General features: G+C 39.1%; 3 protein-coding genes across 4 annotated transcripts; 1 reads left to right on the forward strand and 2 right to left on the reverse strand.

Moving 5' to 3' along the window:
* Positions 1–1,343: 1,343 nt before the first annotated feature.
* selenol (selenoprotein L) lies at positions 1,344–6,450 on the forward strand. 2 transcript variants are annotated; one of them, XM_067481326.1, is made up of 9 exons: positions 1,344–1,603; positions 2,042–2,120; positions 2,207–2,260; positions 3,054–3,099; positions 3,558–3,685; positions 3,770–3,884; positions 4,411–4,533; positions 5,064–5,201; positions 5,905–6,450. In XM_067481326.1, the coding sequence occupies exons 1-9, from the start codon at positions 1,417–1,419 to the stop codon at positions 6,040–6,042; spliced, it is 1,008 nt and encodes a 335-aa protein (XP_067337427.1). In that variant the 5' UTR covers positions 1,344–1,416; the 3' UTR covers positions 6,043–6,450. The 2 variants fall into 2 exon arrangements, with proteins under 2 accessions (XP_067337427.1, XP_067337428.1); XM_067481327.1 differs by lacking the exon at positions 2,207–2,260.
* A 142-nt stretch (positions 6,451–6,592) lies between these two features.
* clec11a (C-type lectin domain containing 11A) lies at positions 6,593–10,771 on the reverse strand. The gene is made up of 5 exons (XM_067481328.1): positions 10,301–10,771; positions 9,481–9,595; positions 9,268–9,375; positions 8,942–9,025; positions 6,593–7,727 (listed from the first exon to the last, which is right to left on the reverse strand). Exons 1-5 carry the CDS (start codon positions 10,391–10,393, stop codon positions 7,315–7,317), a joined length of 813 nt encoding a protein of 270 aa, XP_067337429.1. The 5' UTR covers positions 10,394–10,771; the 3' UTR covers positions 6,593–7,314.
* Positions 10,772–14,507: 3,736 nt separating this feature from the next.
* On the reverse strand, positions 14,508–19,278 carry c17h1orf198 (chromosome 17 C1orf198 homolog). Its single transcript, XM_067481325.1, has 6 exons — positions 18,704–19,278; positions 18,235–18,285; positions 17,572–17,697; positions 16,954–17,121; positions 16,280–16,639; positions 14,508–15,964 (listed from the first exon to the last, which is right to left on the reverse strand). The coding sequence occupies exons 1-6, from the start codon at positions 19,007–19,009 to the stop codon at positions 15,908–15,910; spliced, it is 1,068 nt and encodes a 355-aa protein (XP_067337426.1). The 5' UTR covers positions 19,010–19,278; the 3' UTR covers positions 14,508–15,907.
* Positions 19,279–19,401: the final 123 nt, after the last annotated feature.

The following is a 19,401-nucleotide window of genomic DNA, read 5'->3' on the forward strand; positions in this document are numbered from 1 at the left end:
TGACTGTGTTTAGTGCGATTTAAGTCATTTAATCTTACTCGAACTCTAAAATAAGTAAATGTCGCAATCTGAGCAAGTAAAGAAACAAGCTACAAAATAAAAGCCCTTTTTTGTTGGATCTTCTAGAGGATTCTAAATGAAAGCACACCTTTGCTGTCGTTCATTTAGCTGGAAAGCACCTGCGTGTCATATTTTGACTCTTGTCTGGATTCATTTATTACCTTACTGATTAAACTGCCCTGGACAAGCTGTTCTTTAATCAGTAGACTAGAAAAGAGCTTGAATCCCTCCAAATGTCCATCAAACATCACTGCCTGGATTTTATTTTAGTGTTTGCTGATTTTTTTCATAAGTGACCAAGTCTTGTCCCAGAGCCCAGATTTAAATACTGGTCTAACAAGAGCTCTCACACATTAAATGAGTTGTAAATTAGAAAAGGGTTGACTTAAAAAAAATTATACTTAATGCCGTTTTTTGTCCACCCCAGACGTGGGAATTTTATTGGTTTAAGAGCACGAGTCTGACGCAATTTTAAGTCTGTCAGCGCAAAACTAAGTATACGCACATTAAAAGGGACAAATTCTCAAGCTGACGGTGATTCAATTTTTTTCAAAGGAGGTCATTTTGTTTTCTATCGGACAGTTGGGTTGATCTCTTGAGGGAAATTACGATGTTTACATGCAGAAGTGAAACAAAATACAGGAGTGTCTATGCAGTTGCTGCCTGTTTGTTGTTTAACACCCATTATGTGAATTTAAGCACAAGCAGGAAAAGACAACAGGGTCAGCAGGTTATTCACCTGAAATTCTCCAAAAGTATTGAGTCTTCTAAACAAATTTCAGCAACTTTGTTTTTATTTGCACATTTTGGGATTCACAAGTTATCATTGTTTGAATGTCCATGCCTCATTTTGTCAATTAATTTCCACATATTAAGAACAAATTGCAATATGTCAAGATTAATTTCCTGTTGTTTTTTGTTTTTTACAGTTAACATCTTAAATTTTCCTTTTCATATCAAGGATTGTGCCAACTGGTTGTTATTTTCTTTTTTCCACTGGGTTACCGTCTTTAAGTGCAACTGTGGGCTCAACAGAGAGGAGTACACAACCTTAAAGCTTGAAACTTGAAGGAGGACATTTTTAGTATTGAATGACTGAGTGAATGTTCAACAGTCAATAAAACTGGTTGCAATTTTAATGGGCTCTGTTATTATTATTGCAGCACAGGGATTGGTGTTGATGACTGAGCAATGTCAGTGTTCACTGTCATTTTTATAAGTTAATCAATTATTTGTAGACAAATTGTTTTAAAACACCTGGTACCAAATCAGTGTTTTGTTAAAGGGCAAATAATCTCACCACTAGGTGTTGCATAAGTCCCATACAAGGTTTAATCACCGCATGATTTTTGTCACATGGTCAGAATGGATCTTGACTCGCATGCTGGTTTACAGACCAACACACACAGATCACCTGTGGCCAGAGATTCAGTGATCATGGCTGAGGATGTAACTGTATCAGAGGAGACTCTAACAAATGGTCTGAGTATGTTGGTCAAAGTAGGAAAAGTGCTTCTAGAGACAGCCCAGCAGGATGCGCAAGGTAGGACGTAAATAGAAGAGCATCTGTAAATGTTATGCACAATAAATTTCAAATTTGAAAGTTTTAATTGTTGTGATGCCAAGAAACGTAGATGCACATATAGAATTATTTCCTATGATTAATTTGTCATTAAAAATGTATAAAGCAGTTAGTGGAATCGGGGGTTAAATTTTACTCTTAAGCTGCACCTGCATTGGTTGTTACTGTTCAGTCATTCATGAGGCTAAATGTTAAAGATTTATTAAAGTAATTTCTTGTTGATTTCATAATTTGACTGCCAAACATTGTTCGTGTGCATTGTTAAAGCAGATCAGATGACTGGATTTAAAACCCACTGGCATGAAGGGGGTGCACTGTAATCCCTGTTTATTTATTACCAACACGTGATGTTGCACACATCAGCCCAGACAATAACTGTGACCCTTTGTTCGCACACAGCCTCCCTACGGAATTTTGTTCCTCATAAGATCACCGTTTTGTTTGGCCTGATCACAGCCGGAACAGACTTCTACAGAAGGTGGGGGGTTCTCAACACCAAACAAGTGGTGCTTTTTTTTTTGTCTTAGTGTAACTTTAGTTGTGTGGTATGGTATTGTTGAACAGGCTTGAAGTGAAGAAGAAGATTGAAGCAGAGGCCATTTGGCAGAAACTCTACCAGTAAGTTTGGGTATTTATTACATATCAGTTTATTTAAAGGCTGACATTCCTATACTTTAAAGTTGTTAGAAGTAAAGGTACGGATCAATCAAATGTGAAAAACAAACCACTGATAAATCTCCATCCTTCTAAAAACTGTAAAGTCTCCTCAAATCTGCACACCCATAATGACCATTTATATATACATTTTAAAACCAATTAATTGTTTTGCATGTGGTCTAGGAATATTACAATTGGAACAGCATTATCTAGACCTATAGGTGGTGTTTTGAAATGTCCAATTATATTTATTATACACAATACTTTTTGCAGCTGGACATTTAATGATTATATAGCATTTTGCTCCAAATACAGTTTAAATTATTTGCTAAAATGTTAACTGATTAATGAAGAGTAAGTCAATCAAATGTCAAGTTTAAAAAAAAGCGAGTCGTTCCCAGTGGAAATGTCACCCTCACATGCTACACTGGATTATTTATACTGATGATTTAGTCAGACTTGCCTGTTCCCAGCATGAGGTGTTTCCATTTTAGGAAAACGGGGCCTGACTTGAATGATATTAACAAAGAATGTGCTGTATGTCCTCAGAAAATCCTGACCTGTCAGATTTAACACAGCTGTGTAACCTGGGTTGGATTTAATGACATGTGTCCTTTGGTTGTTCATATGCTGTTTCACATGTTTCTGCACCCAGAAATACATCACTGACTCTGGGTGTTCTGTGTGCTACAGTGCAGTTTATCAGTGAACCTTAGTGCTGAGGCCTGTGTCACACAGTCTTTCCATTTTTCAGCCACGTGGCAGTGAGAGAACAGCTGGAGGACCTTCTGCAGCTGGAGGTGTGTATGTGTGAGAGACTTTTCATTTGTCTTTTTAAAATTTGAATTGCTTATTTTGACATTGCGCTTGATTGGTTTTAATTTATTAAGACCTAAATTCAGCTGAATACATAATTTAAAAAAAACATATGCTGGAAAATAATGGATCCTGTTAGAAATTGCCTTTTAAAGAAAGAGGCTTTTATAGTCCTCAGTGTGTCCAGTTTTTAAAAGTCACAAATGTTTTAGGTGCAAAAAATCAACAAAACAATCACCAACCTAACAAACAGTTGCTGGTTTAAGCTTCTCCTTGTGCTTTAAGCTTGAGTGTTTGACATTTTTAATTATTTTCATACCTTGAATTGTTTAAGCATCAAAAATGTGTCGTCTATGATGAATTTATTTTCCCGAGAAACATTGTTTTTATTTTTTCTTTTATTTGTCTGCATTTACAACTTTAAATAAGTTTGTGTTTGCAGAGAGAGTGGGACTCCTTCCTGGAGAGTGTGGACAGAGATCTGCAGACTAGTGATGGACAGCTGTCAGGAGAAAAGACCACAGACAGTCTGAGGCCTGGTACTGTCCTTACTGATGCTCGCAGTGGAAGGTGAGTTCCCACGCTGCTGCTTACACGCTGACTTCTCCTCAACCGACATACTGTGGCATGAGCTTCTTGTGTTACGTGTTGAAGGAGTGTGACTTTGGATCAGTACCTGGTTCGGGGTCAGAAGCTGCTGCTGGTTCTCATACGCCATTTTGGATGTCTGGCATCGAGAGACCACGTGGCTGAGCTGGGGGTCAGTCAGGTCAGTTTAGTACCTTTAATCTGATTTTACGTATTTGTAGGAAAATAAATACTGACCCATCACATCTCACTGTGCAGCTGCATTTTGTGTGTGGTTAAGTTGGAGAGGCTGTGCGACTGTCCAAAGCTACGTCGGTTATGGCAGGAAACTGAACTAATTGTGGCTATAAATTTAAATTCGAATCCACAGCTATTTATCCAAACAAAGCATACCTCTGGAAAACCAAATAATTTAAAATGACATGAGTTGTGATTTTGTTGAATAATTCTGTGCCGCACTTACTTTACTATTAGCCAGGAACAAGCTAAGCTAACTAGGCTAAGCTAACTAGCTGCAAGAGGGACAATGGTGTCAATCAGACTCAATGCTACTAAAACTTAGGATCCAGCATTTTTTACACAGTGATTTCACTCAGCTTTGCACCATCAATTTACTTTTATGGAAATGTGTTACTGGCAGTTAAACAAAAATCTGCTGTGGGTGGTTTGTGCTGATCATGTCTAATTTTCTGTCATTTTGTCTACAGGCTGATCTGGATGCTCGGTCTGTGCAGGTCTTGGTGGTTTCTTTTGGCAGCCTGGAGGGAGCTCAGCTGTGGCTCGAGCAGACAGGGTGTAGCTTTGAAATGCTGCTGGATCCACAGAGAAAGGTTAGGATATTAAAAACCAGAATGTTTGAATTCAATCATAAGGACAATCAGTTATATAAAACTATGTCTGGTTACATCTGTCTGTATACTTTATTGATATTCTGTACTGGTGGGCAGGTGCAAATTTCAGAGCAGCTGTAATTCATGGAAACTAGAAAGGGCTGTGACTCAGCACAAACACAAAATAAAGCCACAGCTGAGGGAGCCAGGGAATTTCGCAGCTGTTTGATGACGTGTCATAAAAGCTTTGTAAGATGGGACTCCAAACCATTCATTTTGAAAAGCCAATCACCAGATGTTAGCACATGTGAGATGGAAACAGCAATACACCACAGGCTTTCCACATCATCAATCATGACGTGTGTGTTAGCTTCCTAACACCACCCGAATACGCAGTCTATGAAATATTTTTCTTATTGCTATATTCGAATAGGATGTTTTGTTTTTTCTCTGATTTGGACTGTAAAAATGTGTTTCTTCGCCGTTTTTTTGGAACCTTTTTAATACAGTAGATTTCCTCTCCGCCACAGATCTACAAGAGTTTCGGCCTCGGCTCATCCTACGCCAAGGTGATGAAGTTCGTCTGCCTGCTGCAGTACTCAGAGTATGGAGCTGTGGACAGAGACTTCCCTGATATCCCCTTTCGTCTGCTGGAAGACATCTACCAGGTACAAATGGACAACACAGCAAATAATTTGATGTATCAAAATTATCAACCTGTTTTTGGATCATAAAATCAGTTTTTGAACCTCTCTTAACTATAAATGTACCCAGTAACTATTGTATTTAAATTAAACACATTTATTCAGGAATATTCACCTTGTAAGGGTCAAGTCAGAAAAATAAGGATCATAGAACTAGATTTTGACAAAGGATTTTAGAGTTAGATACTAAAGCCTTTTGTGATGTTAGTGGCACGTTAAGAATAAGTTGCTCTTTTCCAAACCGAGAGAACACTTTGAATCCTAACTAATGGATTTACATTTAATGAAAAAAGGAAATTTCTGTAGTCATAGTACAGCATCTGAACATATTAACGTCCTATATAAAGTAATTTGAAGCAATCTTATTCATTTTGTTTTTAGATACATCTTTGACAGAACTGAAGAAAAAATTTACAACCCCAAATAGAAAAAAGTTGGGACGATGTGTAAACCATAAATAGACACAGAACGCAATTATTTCTTTGCATTCTTCTTCTTTTACCTAATGGCTGTACACATCTGAAAAGTGAGGAGACCAGTTGCTTGAATTAGGTGGAATGTTTGCGACTAGGTAGTCACATAAATGCATACCGCTTTCGCTGAGATTACATAGTGATTTGACTTTGTTGAAATAAAAATATTGATTCATGTATTTGCATTGGTTCAGATGGGAGGCGACTTTTTGCTGGATGAAGCAGGAAAGGTGGTGTTTTCTCACCCCTCTAAAACCCCCCTGGACAGTCCGACTGTGACAGGCATTCTTCAGGCTGTGGATGCTGCAGGCTGCTCTAGCCACTCTGCATAGACACATCAGTGTGTAAATCAAATGCTGTCAAGGATATGTACGTGGATTAATGCAAACAGAGCCGACGGATGATCGCATCACTGACACCACAGAGGAAAGACTAGTTTGACTTACGTTTAGTCACGTCCCAAAATCATGACATCATGAAAAGGTGTGTCTGATGCTGAACTGCAAAGCAAAAATAACTGATTCTTTTTGTGGTGTCAGTGTTGTGACAGCAACATTTTGAAAGAAGCAGTACAACAACTCCTTGAGGTTCTGTAGCTTTTAGGCATAAGTTATCATTTCTAACAATGCCTTCATTATGAGTAGTTTATGCAATTGCGTGTACTTAGACCACAGTTAACACAAGAACTTCTTCTGTTAAATAATAAAATGATTCTGCAGAAAATTATCTATACGGTTTTACAAATTAGGGTATAAAAAATATTGTATAATTTACCTATAGGCACCAAAACACATTGTATTTCTCTGGCACAGTTTTCAGAAATCATCCAACAATAGCCAGTGCTTGTTATTTCCCTTTTCTTTGACTGATCATAAAATAATGCTTAGAACAATATCAAACTTTACTAAGGATTTATAAGAAACATTTACATTCAGCTTTTTATGTACACCCTATTTAACGTGCTGTAGGACTTGTGTAATGGACGGTGATGTGTCAGTCTTGGGAGGGGACGCATCATAAGTGACACAACTCCAAAAAATGTTGGTCTGTTCTGACAAAAGTTGTTGAAGAACTGGACACTCACACCCTGTACCAGACTTAGTTTAAATGTCTCAAAGATCTAATTACTGGTAAAACCAAACACACACTGATTCATATCTTCAAGAGGTTGAGTATGTGCTCATTCAGATAAGAGTGCCTCCAGCTTTAACCTTTTTTGGGGAAACTTCCAACAAATATTTTGAATTCCATGCATGAAATTATCGCAGGTTAGGTTACATTCAATACAAAAAACAAAACAAAACATGTATTTGTGCGCTTTAAAAAAAAACCCTAGAATATCATGAAATGTTTTCATAAAAAGGCTGACACTTCCTTAACAATGCTACAGCAATTGCATATCAAATTGAAATTATACGGGATGCTGTATATATTTAAAAAGAATGGGCAACTGAAGATGTCCTCACCTTTGAAAACAAACAATCCAGGTATGCTTAAAGTGTCTTTTAAAGAGAAATAAGTTATTTGAAAACACATAGGTTTTTTTACGATTTAGGAAGAGCATTGAGGTGGTGGTAGCATTATGCTATATACGGCGGTTCATTTTAAAGTGCCACCCTGTCATCAAATTCGCAGAGATAGTTCATGGTCCGATCGCAGTAGTGGTCCCACCAGTCGCCATCGTCTGATGACATTGCCACACAGTTCTCCCGCCTTCCTCCATCTGGCTGACTCGACAGATAGTGCTTGCGCCACTGGAAGTAGGAGACTCGCGTTCCGTCATCAAAGAGGTACATGCCTTCAGATCGCAGGTCGTTAATGCCAAGCCACACAGGCCAGTTCCCTGGATGGAAGAAGGACTTTACATAGTCAGCCAGAGCCTCCTGCTCCTTACGGTCGCGGGGCATTGCCATGCGGCCGCCTCGTTCCAAACATTTCCTGGATGCTCCGGCATAGTCCTCATAGCTATTGTACACCAGATAACATTTGTATCCCATCCTGTGTCCCTTATGGCAACCTAGGAAAACAAAGAAGACCCTGTAAAGGCCCTGGGGTATGCCAAATCTCGACCCCATTCGGTCATTTGTGGCCTTTTCAACATCTATATATGCTCCCACTGGACCACCTCATTGGCAAGCATGGAGTCTCTTTCCACTGCTATGCTGATGATACTCAGCTCTATGTGAGGTTGAACCCGACCACCCAGACACTTCCAACAGCTCTCACCTGCTGCCTGGAACAGATTGAGGTGTTGATGCCAGAAACCTTTTTTCAAGTGAAGAGCCCCAAAACCAAAGACCTTCTAATTGGTACCCACCACCAGCTTCATTCCTCCCCCATTAACCGTATTTCATTTTCTGGCCAAACCATTACCCTGTCCTCCTCTTTTAACAACCTGGGGGTCAAGTTTGACCTTCCATTAAACAATTACCTTAACATGCTTGTCTTTGGACTGTGGGAGGAACCGTGGAGGAAACCAATTTTTATGAGGAGAAGATGCGAACACCACATGGAAATGCTCCAGCTGGCAAGTAGCTGTGAGCTCTTCCACATTCTATCATGAACTACTATGTGGATGATAATGACAGTAGAGAACAAGCTAGTGTTTCCTCTGTAATTGAAACTATTTCACTGAGAAGAATTAGAATCTTTAACATGTTCTTTTAATTTGTAAATATCTTTATATATAGTCAGAGAGTTCATGTGATGTCAATACACAGGATTTGCATATAACTGCCTAAAAAAAATTGCATAATACAGAAATCTGGCCTTCAACACTTGCATGTTGCATCATGCACTTGGTTCACTACTCAACCTGTTATTCCACGAACAAGCTTATTCTCGCAGGCGTCCCAGATGGTGAACCGAGGACAATTATGTCATTGCATTGTTGTAGCACAGCATTAGCAGCCACACTTCAGTCAGATCCAAAGTGGAGAAATGAAAATTATACAGTAACTGATAAGATATAGTTTGTTTAATGGATAAACCCGTCACTTTAAAGTGTTGTTTATGTTGAATTTTGAAGTTGGCCTGGCATGTGTTCTGCTAGATCATGTGTCATTATTGATGAAACCTCACAGATTAAATGTGGATTTCCTTAGGTTTGCTTAACAGCTTGGTTATCTAGAGGGATAACCAAGCTGCTAATCTGTATCTGTCTAAAACATAGTAAACTGTTTGCAGTTTGGTATCAAGGAAAATAACACACAAGGAAAATAACAGTGATACCTTCCAGTCTTCCGATCTCCTTACGATTGACTTTGCTGTGTTGGTACACTTCTCGGATGTTGTCCTCCAGTTCTCCAACTTTAGCTGCCATGTTGGCGAACAACAGAGATGAGGAAAGAAAGATGCAGTAGTGCAGTAAAGTACTGTTCTTTTTCTCGAACTTAAAAAACTACATAAAAATTACTCAATGTCTTTCATGGCAAACTTGTTTGTTCTAGCCATAATCATCACAATGTTGGATTATCCAATGACTATGGGGTTTAGGGGTAGTCATCTTTCATTTATTTATTTGTTGATAGATTTGTGAAAGAACTTGAACATCTCACCATCCATCCTGGACAGGCGGTCCATCAGCTGACTAACTTTAACATCAAGGGTGTAGTGACCAACATTCAGCTTGTGAATGGCCTGGTCCATACTGGCCAGTCTGGACACTAGGGGATAGCATATTAGAGAGGAGGCGATGTCTCAGTAATAACAAAATATATTACAGTTTGGCTATACAAGGCTTTAAGCATGACTTGTGTAAACTAACATACAGACATAGTTGTATGAATTTTCAAAGTCTGACACTGGGCTGGTTGGCTCGGGTTCAGGCTCTGGAAGAATATCGGGAACGTCTCCTCTTGCTTTTTTCGGCTCCAGCAGTGATGCCTGAGAAAAACAAACGCAACACAGACAGAAATAGTAGTGATGGAGACATTATTAAATGTAGTTTGCTCTCCAATAAAAAACACAAAAAATTAAAATAAGATTTTGATAAATCTTTTATCCTCTGCAGTAACTGTTTGTATTGTATCTATTTATTTTACACTAATTATACTTAGCAGCACTTTTGAAAAATAATTTACCCAGCAGCAGTTAGTTTAGGCATTAGGGGCAATAAAAAGCTGCCAGCTTGACCTGCTGGTCTGGGTGTGTCATCACTAAATCTGGTCTACACACTCCTGCTGCAGCATTATTACCTTTAAAATGTCTGGTCCATGTTGTCCATTCATGACATCATTGCTTACAGTAGAGAAGCCAAATCATACTTAGAATATTTTACTGAAGATGACTTGTCTGCCTTCGGGCACTTTCAGCATTATTGCTTATGAAATTATTGCAATGTAATGTTTTGTATTTATGCCTCATTTTAAAGTCCCTCTTAAAAACGAACACACATGTATTACACATACCTTCAGAGTATTACAAATAGGTTCATTTTGTTACCCAGACAAGCAGACATGGTGGCTCATGGTAAAAAAACAAAAACAAAAAAATAAGGCACAGCAGAAGCCGCAAAATGTCCAGTTCCAAAATGTTCATATTTCCGTAATACAAAGAAAGAACACACAAGTTCACACATGCAGTCCTGACCTGTGTTGGTGCAGTGTCAGCCGTCCCCATAGGAACACACGCAACCAGGGAACATAAACACAGGAGAGTGAGCGAGGTGGCAGCCGGTCCCATTGTCTACTTCCGAATAACTGCTTTTCTTCCAGCAGCAGAAAGCTCCCTCTGCACCCTCTGAGTCGCTGTCTCCCCACTGACTGTCCGTCTCTCTTTCTTTCTCTCTCTTTTCTCTCTCTTTCACTCCTTAGCCTTGTGCTTCCCTCAGAGGTGTGATCCAAAGCACAGTAAAGCAGGAACTGCTACAGCAAAGCAGCAGGAATCTCCCATTAGGAATATCAATGGGAGCTGGTGTACATCCCTCTTTTAAAAAAAAAAAAAGCATAAACACTAGGTTAAGACCAAAAATCTAAATGACATCACTGTTGGTGTCCAGCAGCCTCTGTGTTTTTTCTGCTTCTTTGGAGACGGCTCTCCTTTCTTGGCACACAACAGGAAAGCTCTTTGTTTTTGCCCTCACTTCCCATTTCCACTCTTTGTGCGTACACTGAAGTGTTCTGTCCTGCGGACACCATGTTTTCCAAAAATTTAAACTTTTCCAGAGCCAAGAAAAACAGCCTTGATTTAAGCTATGTTGTCATCACTTTCTTAGAATTTTATGTTTTTGAGTCTGTGATGTTCAGAATGTTGAAGAATTCTTTTAATCGTGTCCAAAACTCCACTAGGAAAAACATCCCTGTTCATAGCTTTGTGATTATGTGATATTAGCTAATCAGTTTTTAAGATTTAACTAGCTTAAGACGTAGGAGTGTTCAGCCCATAGAGAAGCACTTTATACACCAAAAATAGAGATCCATAATTTTCCTTCGTCTGCCTTGTGCCATGAGACACAGGGTTTTCGCATAAACAGGTTATTTCCAGGATCATGCTCATGCCTGAAGTACGTATTTTTCAATGTTTATCTCTTCAATACTGGCTGAAATCTTTTGCAAGGAAACCTTTGTACTGATTTGGCCGAATACTTTATTAGATCTTCTTGCCAAGCTTTTGTAGTACAATTAAATCGGTTTTAGGATAAATGGGGGCTTGTGAGTATGTTTAGAGGAAACGATTACATAAGAGTGAAAGACATAATGTAAACGGTAGAGCGTGAGTGTATGTGTGTGTATAGAGAGGAATGCCTGTTAAAATGCCACAAGAATCCAGCAGAGTTTCCAGGGAAACTGACAGAAGGCAGGGCTTCGAGGATCCAGAGTCTGGGAGGAGCTCCAGCAGTGACTGGGGCTGTGAAGGTCTGGCTTCTGCAAAGAAGTGGGACAGATGTGTCTGAGTCTGCAGAATTAGGACGACTGCACATAAGCAGCTGTTGCAGTACACGATGGAGTCCACAGTTGAGTTTGGAATCACAAAGTGGCCTAGAAAAACATGCAACCCTTGGAAAAAGTGTGTTTAGGTTAAGTGTTTATCCTTCACACCAGAAAATTTACAGTGAAACGAGTAACAAAAGTGACTGCAATTTCTATAAAACCAGGGTAAAAAATCAGTGGTGAAATTATTTATTATGATACAATCAACAGAAAGCCAAGCTGCACCTTTTGTAAAAAAAATCACTGAAATGAAAGTCATTTTTTAGAGTGTTTGGGCTATATTTCATATTGAATATATTATATTTGGATTTTGATTGATTATAAGGTGACTGAAAGCAATTTGGACACCTCACATTAGCCTTTGTAAGGAATTGCAGTGAAAATGGTTTCACCAATTTCTCACCTTTCATTAACAAACTGATTCACAGAGAGAGTAGTTAGTAATGAAAATAATTGCTAGTTGGACTCCTAAATAAAAACTTAAGGCTTACCACAATTGGATAATGCTTTATATTTAAGTGAAAGGGGTACTATGTTCTACAGCATCTGTCAGGTCTTCTCCAGAGCATGGAGATTACAATGTTAAACAAATATGTCTGCACTTATATAGTATAAAATAATTATATGGAATAGGACTGAGCTGGTTATCCCATTAGTACAAAAACATCTGGATGAACATACCAGCTACAGTTTCTGTAGACCTCCTGTCCCTGTACAATGCTTCAGAAGTAGGGAAATTGTCAGTCTGGGACACAAACTCAGAATTTGTCAGACCACTTTTTTGCTTTGTGCTTGGTTGTGTTTTCAGTCTAATAAAGTGTCATGCCTGAGGAGCAGGCTGCTTTATTAGTCTGCTAGACATAAGCTAACACACTGTTATACAATAACAGTCCTGTTTCTGTTTTCATTCGGCCATGCAATGAATTTCGTTCAACCAAATATTTTTTTGAAAAAAAAAAAAAAAGCTTTGTGGAAACACAAAGCAGCCTTTCAGGGTCTGAATGTGTTGGGTGGTGCTGGTGCAGTGAGGCAACTGGACTGGACAGAGCTCCCTCAGTTCAGTGAGGATTGATGAACACAAACATACTGTAAAAGGAGGACCAACACTGATAGATGTTGTTTGTAGACATGAGCCATTTATGGCCTGACTATAACCACAGGGGCAGACGAGAGTGGTGGCCTGGGGTTACACTGAACACCCCCAAAATCTGATTGGTCACCCCGGTGACATATTTAGTATTTTAGATACACTGTAATCTACTTAGAGGTACCTGTGTGAGTTAGTTATGCAATATGATTTGACAGGGAAGAAGAATAAAAAAAGAGAAGAGCAATGTCTAGTTCTGCTCAGTTTTGAGCCTCTGGTTTTAAAGATCAACGGCTTTTGGCTCTGTCCCTTCTAGGGTCCAGAGCGGAACATGTTCCACACGTTGATTTGGCATGGGTTTTTACGCCGGATGCCCTTCCTGCCACAACCCTCCCACTTTATCCGGGCTTGGGGCTGGTACCAGGGTGGCCCAGGACGGGGCCACGCCTGGTGGGGTGGGATTCAAGCCCGCATCCCAACCCAATGCTCTGCCACTGATCCACCAGGCCCCCTTTTGATCTTCTCATTTTGGTGCTTTTGAAAAGAAAACTATCCATTACGATCCAGTAATGTTATGAGTTCACTTTTGAATAACCTTGCAGGTTTAAAAAATACCTTACCTGAACGAAACTTAAAGAATCTATTCAGTCTCCTCTCATTATCCTGTAAAATTAACCAAAGAAGTAGTTTAACATTATGGATAATGTCCTTATTTGCCGATAAGATGAGCTTATAGTAGATGCAGTTACTGCCTACAGACAGTTAGCATAGCATTAACAACACAGGCTCCCTGATCTCTAAACTTCACTAATCCTCTGATTGTTTCTAGTTATGTCTGTACAAAAAACAAACTCTAAAACGTTTTACATGTGATTATGTGCCAACATTTCCTGTTCAGGTGGAGTAATGTCTTAATTAACTTCATTAAAAGTGCTGATAACAGTTCCGTTGATGACTGTTTATTCACACTATAAACATTCTACTGAGACTTTCGTTCCATTTACTTTCTCTTTGGAGAATGAGCTCTTTCTTGTAGGCCCATGTTTTTTACAACTTAAAATTATATTTGGTTTTGGCCTGCATATGCTATTTCAAGTGCAAGTTAAGAAAAATCATGAGACCTAAACTATGAAACCCTCAGCGGTCACAATAAAACCTCTAATAGTCTTTCGCTTTGAACGTTGGCAATTACATTCATTATTCATAAAACACAGTGAGTGCATTTACACGGAATTAAGTAAGCAGGTTACAGGTTTCTCTGGAAAGCTGATTTCTTAAGTGTCATGTAAACGGTTAAGCTGTGTCAGTGACTCCTACACTTGCTTAAATAAACACTATAGAGCAACACCTTTAAATCTAGCTCCGGGCTCCGGGGTGGGGGGTAGGGGTGAAGTGGAAAAAAAAGATTTTGACATGGGCCAACATGGCTAGATAAACTGCAGTTTCCTCTTAACACTGCACATCCTTCCCGTAAATGGCATTTTAGATTTGAAATGACAGCTGCAGGAGTTGATGTCATAGAGCCGAGACGCACGTCCCAAAGAATACAAACAACCAGGCAAACAATATTAATGTCAAACATTAAAAAAGAAAGTCTTGGAGCAAAAACTGAAAATAAAAAGATGAATTCATGTGATGTGTCCTTTCCTTCCAGGAGAAATATAGGAGAGTCTGTGTAGGATTAATGTGGAAAGTTTGTCATCAAGAACATAAACTGAATAGAAAAAAGGTGCAAAACATAATAAAACTTTGTATTTAAAAATGAACAAAGACCAAAAACTTGTTTTGACTTTTGATTTATTGAAGTCCGTCCATTGTGTAACCTTTAAACGCATGAGTGCAATACATAATTTTAGCAGAAGATACAATCAGCAGATTAATATAAAATTCAGTAAAATAGTACTCTAGGCATGTAAACTCTATGACAAGTGTTACAAATCACTACGTTCCTCGCCACTGAGCAAAAATGTTTGAGTGCGTCTTATGTTCACTATAAATACACACTAGTTTTTCTCAGCACTGGAGAGATCAACAGTGAGACATGGGAAGGGAGAGGTGGTGTGGAAGTGTTGTCAAGGACCCAAATCCATACAGGAAATCTGTAAAAGGTTCTCAGGGCAGTCCGCACATACAGTCCATGACTTTTTCATGATTTTAACTTTAGCTTGTATGAAAAACAATGAATCTGCAAATATTAGAAATATATTCTTCAATACTACTGTAAAGTGAGGTGACAATACAACTACAAATGAGTCCATCTTTTGTAATTCCATGATATTTAAGAACTTCCATAGCCAGTAGTTATGTTATAACTAAAAACGCTAGAGTAATCACACTACTGTATGCAGACTAGTATTTCAGCATCAAGCACTGTAACTCTCTACATAGGAATATAGAAGTATAAATAAAAGCAGATCAAAGAGCAACATCTTCCCATAGTAACAAAAAATACAACAAAAAACAAAACAAAACATAAGGGCTTTAGTGTTTTGCACAGATGAAACTTAATGCTTTTAATGCTTCTTGCTTTCTAAATTAGTGTCCAAAAGTTACTAGTGAGGGCAGCCAGGTCACACAGTCACTGTGCATACACGCTGCAACCAACATGATGAACAAAGTAACCAGGCATAGGAGGTCAGTATGTAAAGCAATTATTAAAACTTGTGAAAACGTAGAGACAGGTCAACTGCTTTCTGGGATTATCCTACAAAAGACACTGGACTTTCTACAATTCTTGATTCTTCCGACAGGATGTGTTCTCTATCATGGGTTTGTAAACTTTAAAACTCCTTGTAGCTTTTATTGATAGTTGAGTATTATTATTGAGTAATATTATTGTTTGTTTTTTTAATCTAGCCATATTAACCAAATCAAAAACTGTGTAACCCTCTAACCAAACTGATTTGAACATGAATGCACAATGAGGGACATTTATGAAAATTCAACCTTTGTCAGAGAGGAAAAAGAGGTCTTCTAGTGGGGGAAAAGCCCCAGCACATGGGCGGTGAGAGAATGTCTCAACAAGCCTTTGAAGGTAATTACAAGAATATAATGTGGTGAATTTAAAGACTGGTGTTTCTTAAACCTAGATGAAGATGTCTGTAGTCATGGCAGTGTTGTCCTTCTTTTAGTGACAATCCGGATGATTCATTTTGAGTGGTGCCTGGTCTCAGCTGTGGTTTACCAGTTGTCTAGGAAGTCAAATCCAGTCTTCAGGATGCTGCTGCTTGTGTTGAACTGTGGGAAAGGAACAGGAGGGCAGGAGGTTTAGAGAGACGGAGAAGTTGTCTTAGAGACTGTCAAAGCCTTGAGATTCTGTGCGAAATTAACTTATTCAACAAATTATTTTATTGGATGTTATCCTACAAGATATTTATTACATTCGATTTGATGAAGGTGTCTACACTGTTTGGATTTTGGTGATTCAAGCTCCAGTACAGAAGAAATAAATGAAAAGTAAAAAAATAAAAAGTCTCTCTAAATAAACAAAGCATAAGATATACATAAAAACTGTGCTCTCACTGTGAGACTTAAATTCATTTCAGAACTCACTTGGGAAAATGTGGGGCTGCTGTCAAAGTTTGGTGATCCATCTTCCTCTTTCTGCTTCTCCACGGTATTGGACAGGCTGGAGGGCTTTGACATCATATTAGAGGAGAACATTTCCTCCAGGGTGTTGCTGACTGATGGGAGGGTGCTCTGAGACCGCTCCCATCCTGCAACTGTTGAGGACATGCTGGTGGGTGGGGCTGGGTTTGGTGAGATGGAGATAGACGCAGGCGTTGCACTAACAGCAGCAGGAACAGGGGGTTGGGGAGCAGGAGGTTTGGGTGCCCGCTGCTTAGTGGACCTAGAAGGAGCTGGAGGGTGGAGGTCCACAGCTTCATGCTCCTTGGAGGTGACAGAGGTCTCCTATAGAGAAAGTAATATATTTACTTCCTAACTTACTTTTTAAGCAGTAGCTGTTGACATGACAAAGTATTTCTTGTATAGACATTGCCAGGTATATAGAAAAACACACACAGAAACACACATCACAGTAACAGAAAAGTCCAAGTCACAAGAGCAAAGTAGAATGTTCACAAACAAACTAGGCATCATGGTTACTTTTAATTTTTTTTTACATTTGCCAGCGGTCGGTTGCTCAAGCAAAATTTCTACTGCAATATCTGGCAGCTTTTTACTTGAATTGGAAGTACCACCAAAAAATAACCAATATTTCTCACCTGTCGAAGGTAGGAAGGGAGAGGTTTCTCTCCTTTCTCAAGGGATTTAATCTGGCTGGGGGTCAGGGACTGAAAATCAGCCTGCTCTCCCTCCAGTCTGGACCTTTCAGCGCTGATCTTCCAGAAGGATGACTCTTCCTCTGGCCTCCGACTCTCTCCGACTGACACCTTAAAAATTAAACAATACTCTCAGGTAAACTGTCAAAAAAAAAAGGTCAATTAAACATCAATTCCTGCAGGACATGATGTGCACTAAAGCCAACAATGGCATTTATTACAGGTTGTTATTATGGGACTATGACTGTAATATGCATTTGCATTAAAAGTTTCTTATGATACATTTTAAGAGGAGAAGCATATGAAAACACAGCTGCCTTTATTTTGATATGAATAGATGACTTCCAATATGCAATAGCATGGTAGGATGTTTTTGATCAGACAAAAACAATGTTTGAACGCAGTGATGTGATCGATTCCCATACAGCTATGCATAATTATGCAATATAAAAATCAAGGCAAACTTTCAACTTTGTATTTTAACAATCATTTAAAATCCAACTACTAAAAATAAAACAGTACAATAACAATCACATTTGCCCAGAAGTAATCTAATCATACCTTGGTTCCTGGTGTGCTTTTGCCGATCTGGCAGGAATTAGGAGCCTTTGCTGTCTTTGGGTCAGCCTGTGTGGCAGAGATCACCTGGTCTGCTGAGCCTGTTATCAAGCTGAAATCCAACTGGCTCTGACAGATGGAAGTAAAAGTCACATGATTAACTCAACAGGGCTAAACTGCAGTTGTAATGGTTTTATCTCCATTAATGGCAATTTTTTTCAACTTTTAGTGAAAAGTAAATTGGCCCTAATCGGTCTTGTTCTTATAAATGAGGACTCAATGATTTCTTTTCTTTTACAGAATACTAAAATATTGTTTTGTTCGATAAACCCTAGTAATCTGAACACATACCCTGCAGACTGCAGAAAGCTGTGACAGTGCTTTTTGTAGATTAATCAAAATGTTAAACAGATAAATATTAACGTTTTTTACCATTAACATTTATTAATTGTAAGCACAGTATACATACGAAGGCACAACTTATTTGTGCATTCAACAACATTTTATTCAGTCATTTGGGGAAGTTTTTTATCTTAAAAAAAAAAAAAAACGCATTAAGTGAGGGTCTCTCACACACATGCAACTTGGAGCACATTGTCTTGCTCAACATGTGGACAGGAGAAACTTTTCCACAATTTGATGAATGTGTTTTCAAACTAACTTTACCTTGGTTTCCCATGAGAATGGTGCCGAATGCTCATCTTGCCAAGTAATATCCTAAACAGAGAAACACACGTTGTATACTGTACTCTGGGCTTTTACTTTGTATGTAAAATATCAAGGAGTTCAAGAAAAAAAAAAGGCGAGGACAACAATAGTAAGAGAAGATAATAAATAAACGTTAACATGAATGTTTTGGTTCTGCACTTATAAGTTGTACACATTTGCAAATACTTTAAACAAACAGCACTACAACTGTAACTACTGTATCATACTATTACACTGGTGTCCATCCATTCATTCATTAATATTTCATGTGTAGCTAGGCAACACAACAGGTAGCCAATCTGACGTTTACCAACGTCAACAGCTAGCGTTACGTGGCTGACATAAGCTAACGTCATCGATCGTGACAACACAGACCTCAGACCTCCATATACACAGTAAAAACATGTAATAGTGTGTGTTTTAATACCTCTTCCCCGAAATGAACTATCTTCTGTCCGGTCTGAATAAGCAGTTTAGGGTAACACACCACTTCTTCGCGGTCTATTTTGTGCATGGCGTATCGAGCTCGGATGTGAGGATCCATCATCCAGTTGTCGATGGCGTTGTCTTGCTCTTGCGGTGTCATTTTCTCCCAAGACGACCCGTGTCTGCTTTTCACTTTCTCCCTCTCCTGCATTATTTTGCTGGCCATAGAGTTGATGGAGGAGAAGTATTCGAACTTCTTTTCCTCCATCCTGTGGGCGTCGGGCCCCGCTATGGTTGCGGCGGCCATCTTTAGCTGCTACCAGCTGTTGTTGTTTGTGAGGAAGAGGAAGTGGTGTTCACCGCCGACGTCCCGTCTGTCGAAGTGACGCGAACGGACAAAATGTGTGTTAAAGGCTCCATCTAGTGGTGTCTCCCATTTCTGCAGGAAGCAGCAACAGTGAAGGCTCAGGAGGACAATGCGATATCGCCCATATTACTGTATCGCCCAAAAAGGTAAGCTGACTGAGAAAACGTATGAACACAGATGCCTTTGGTCACTTATATTCTTGCAATATTTTCACAATTCTTAGCAAAACTTCTAACAGTGTGAATAGAATAAAGATTCGTCCACTGCACAATACAAATGTCCCTCCACTGCTGTGACTGGCTTCCTACCCCGGGTAATTCGTGGCCGCCATC

Source organism: Channa argus, chromosome 17 (genome assembly GCF_033026475.1).
Source record: "Channa argus isolate prfri chromosome 17, Channa argus male v1.0, whole genome shotgun sequence".
In the NCBI taxonomy this organism is placed as follows: Eukaryota; Metazoa; Chordata; class Actinopteri; order Anabantiformes; family Channidae; genus Channa; species Channa argus.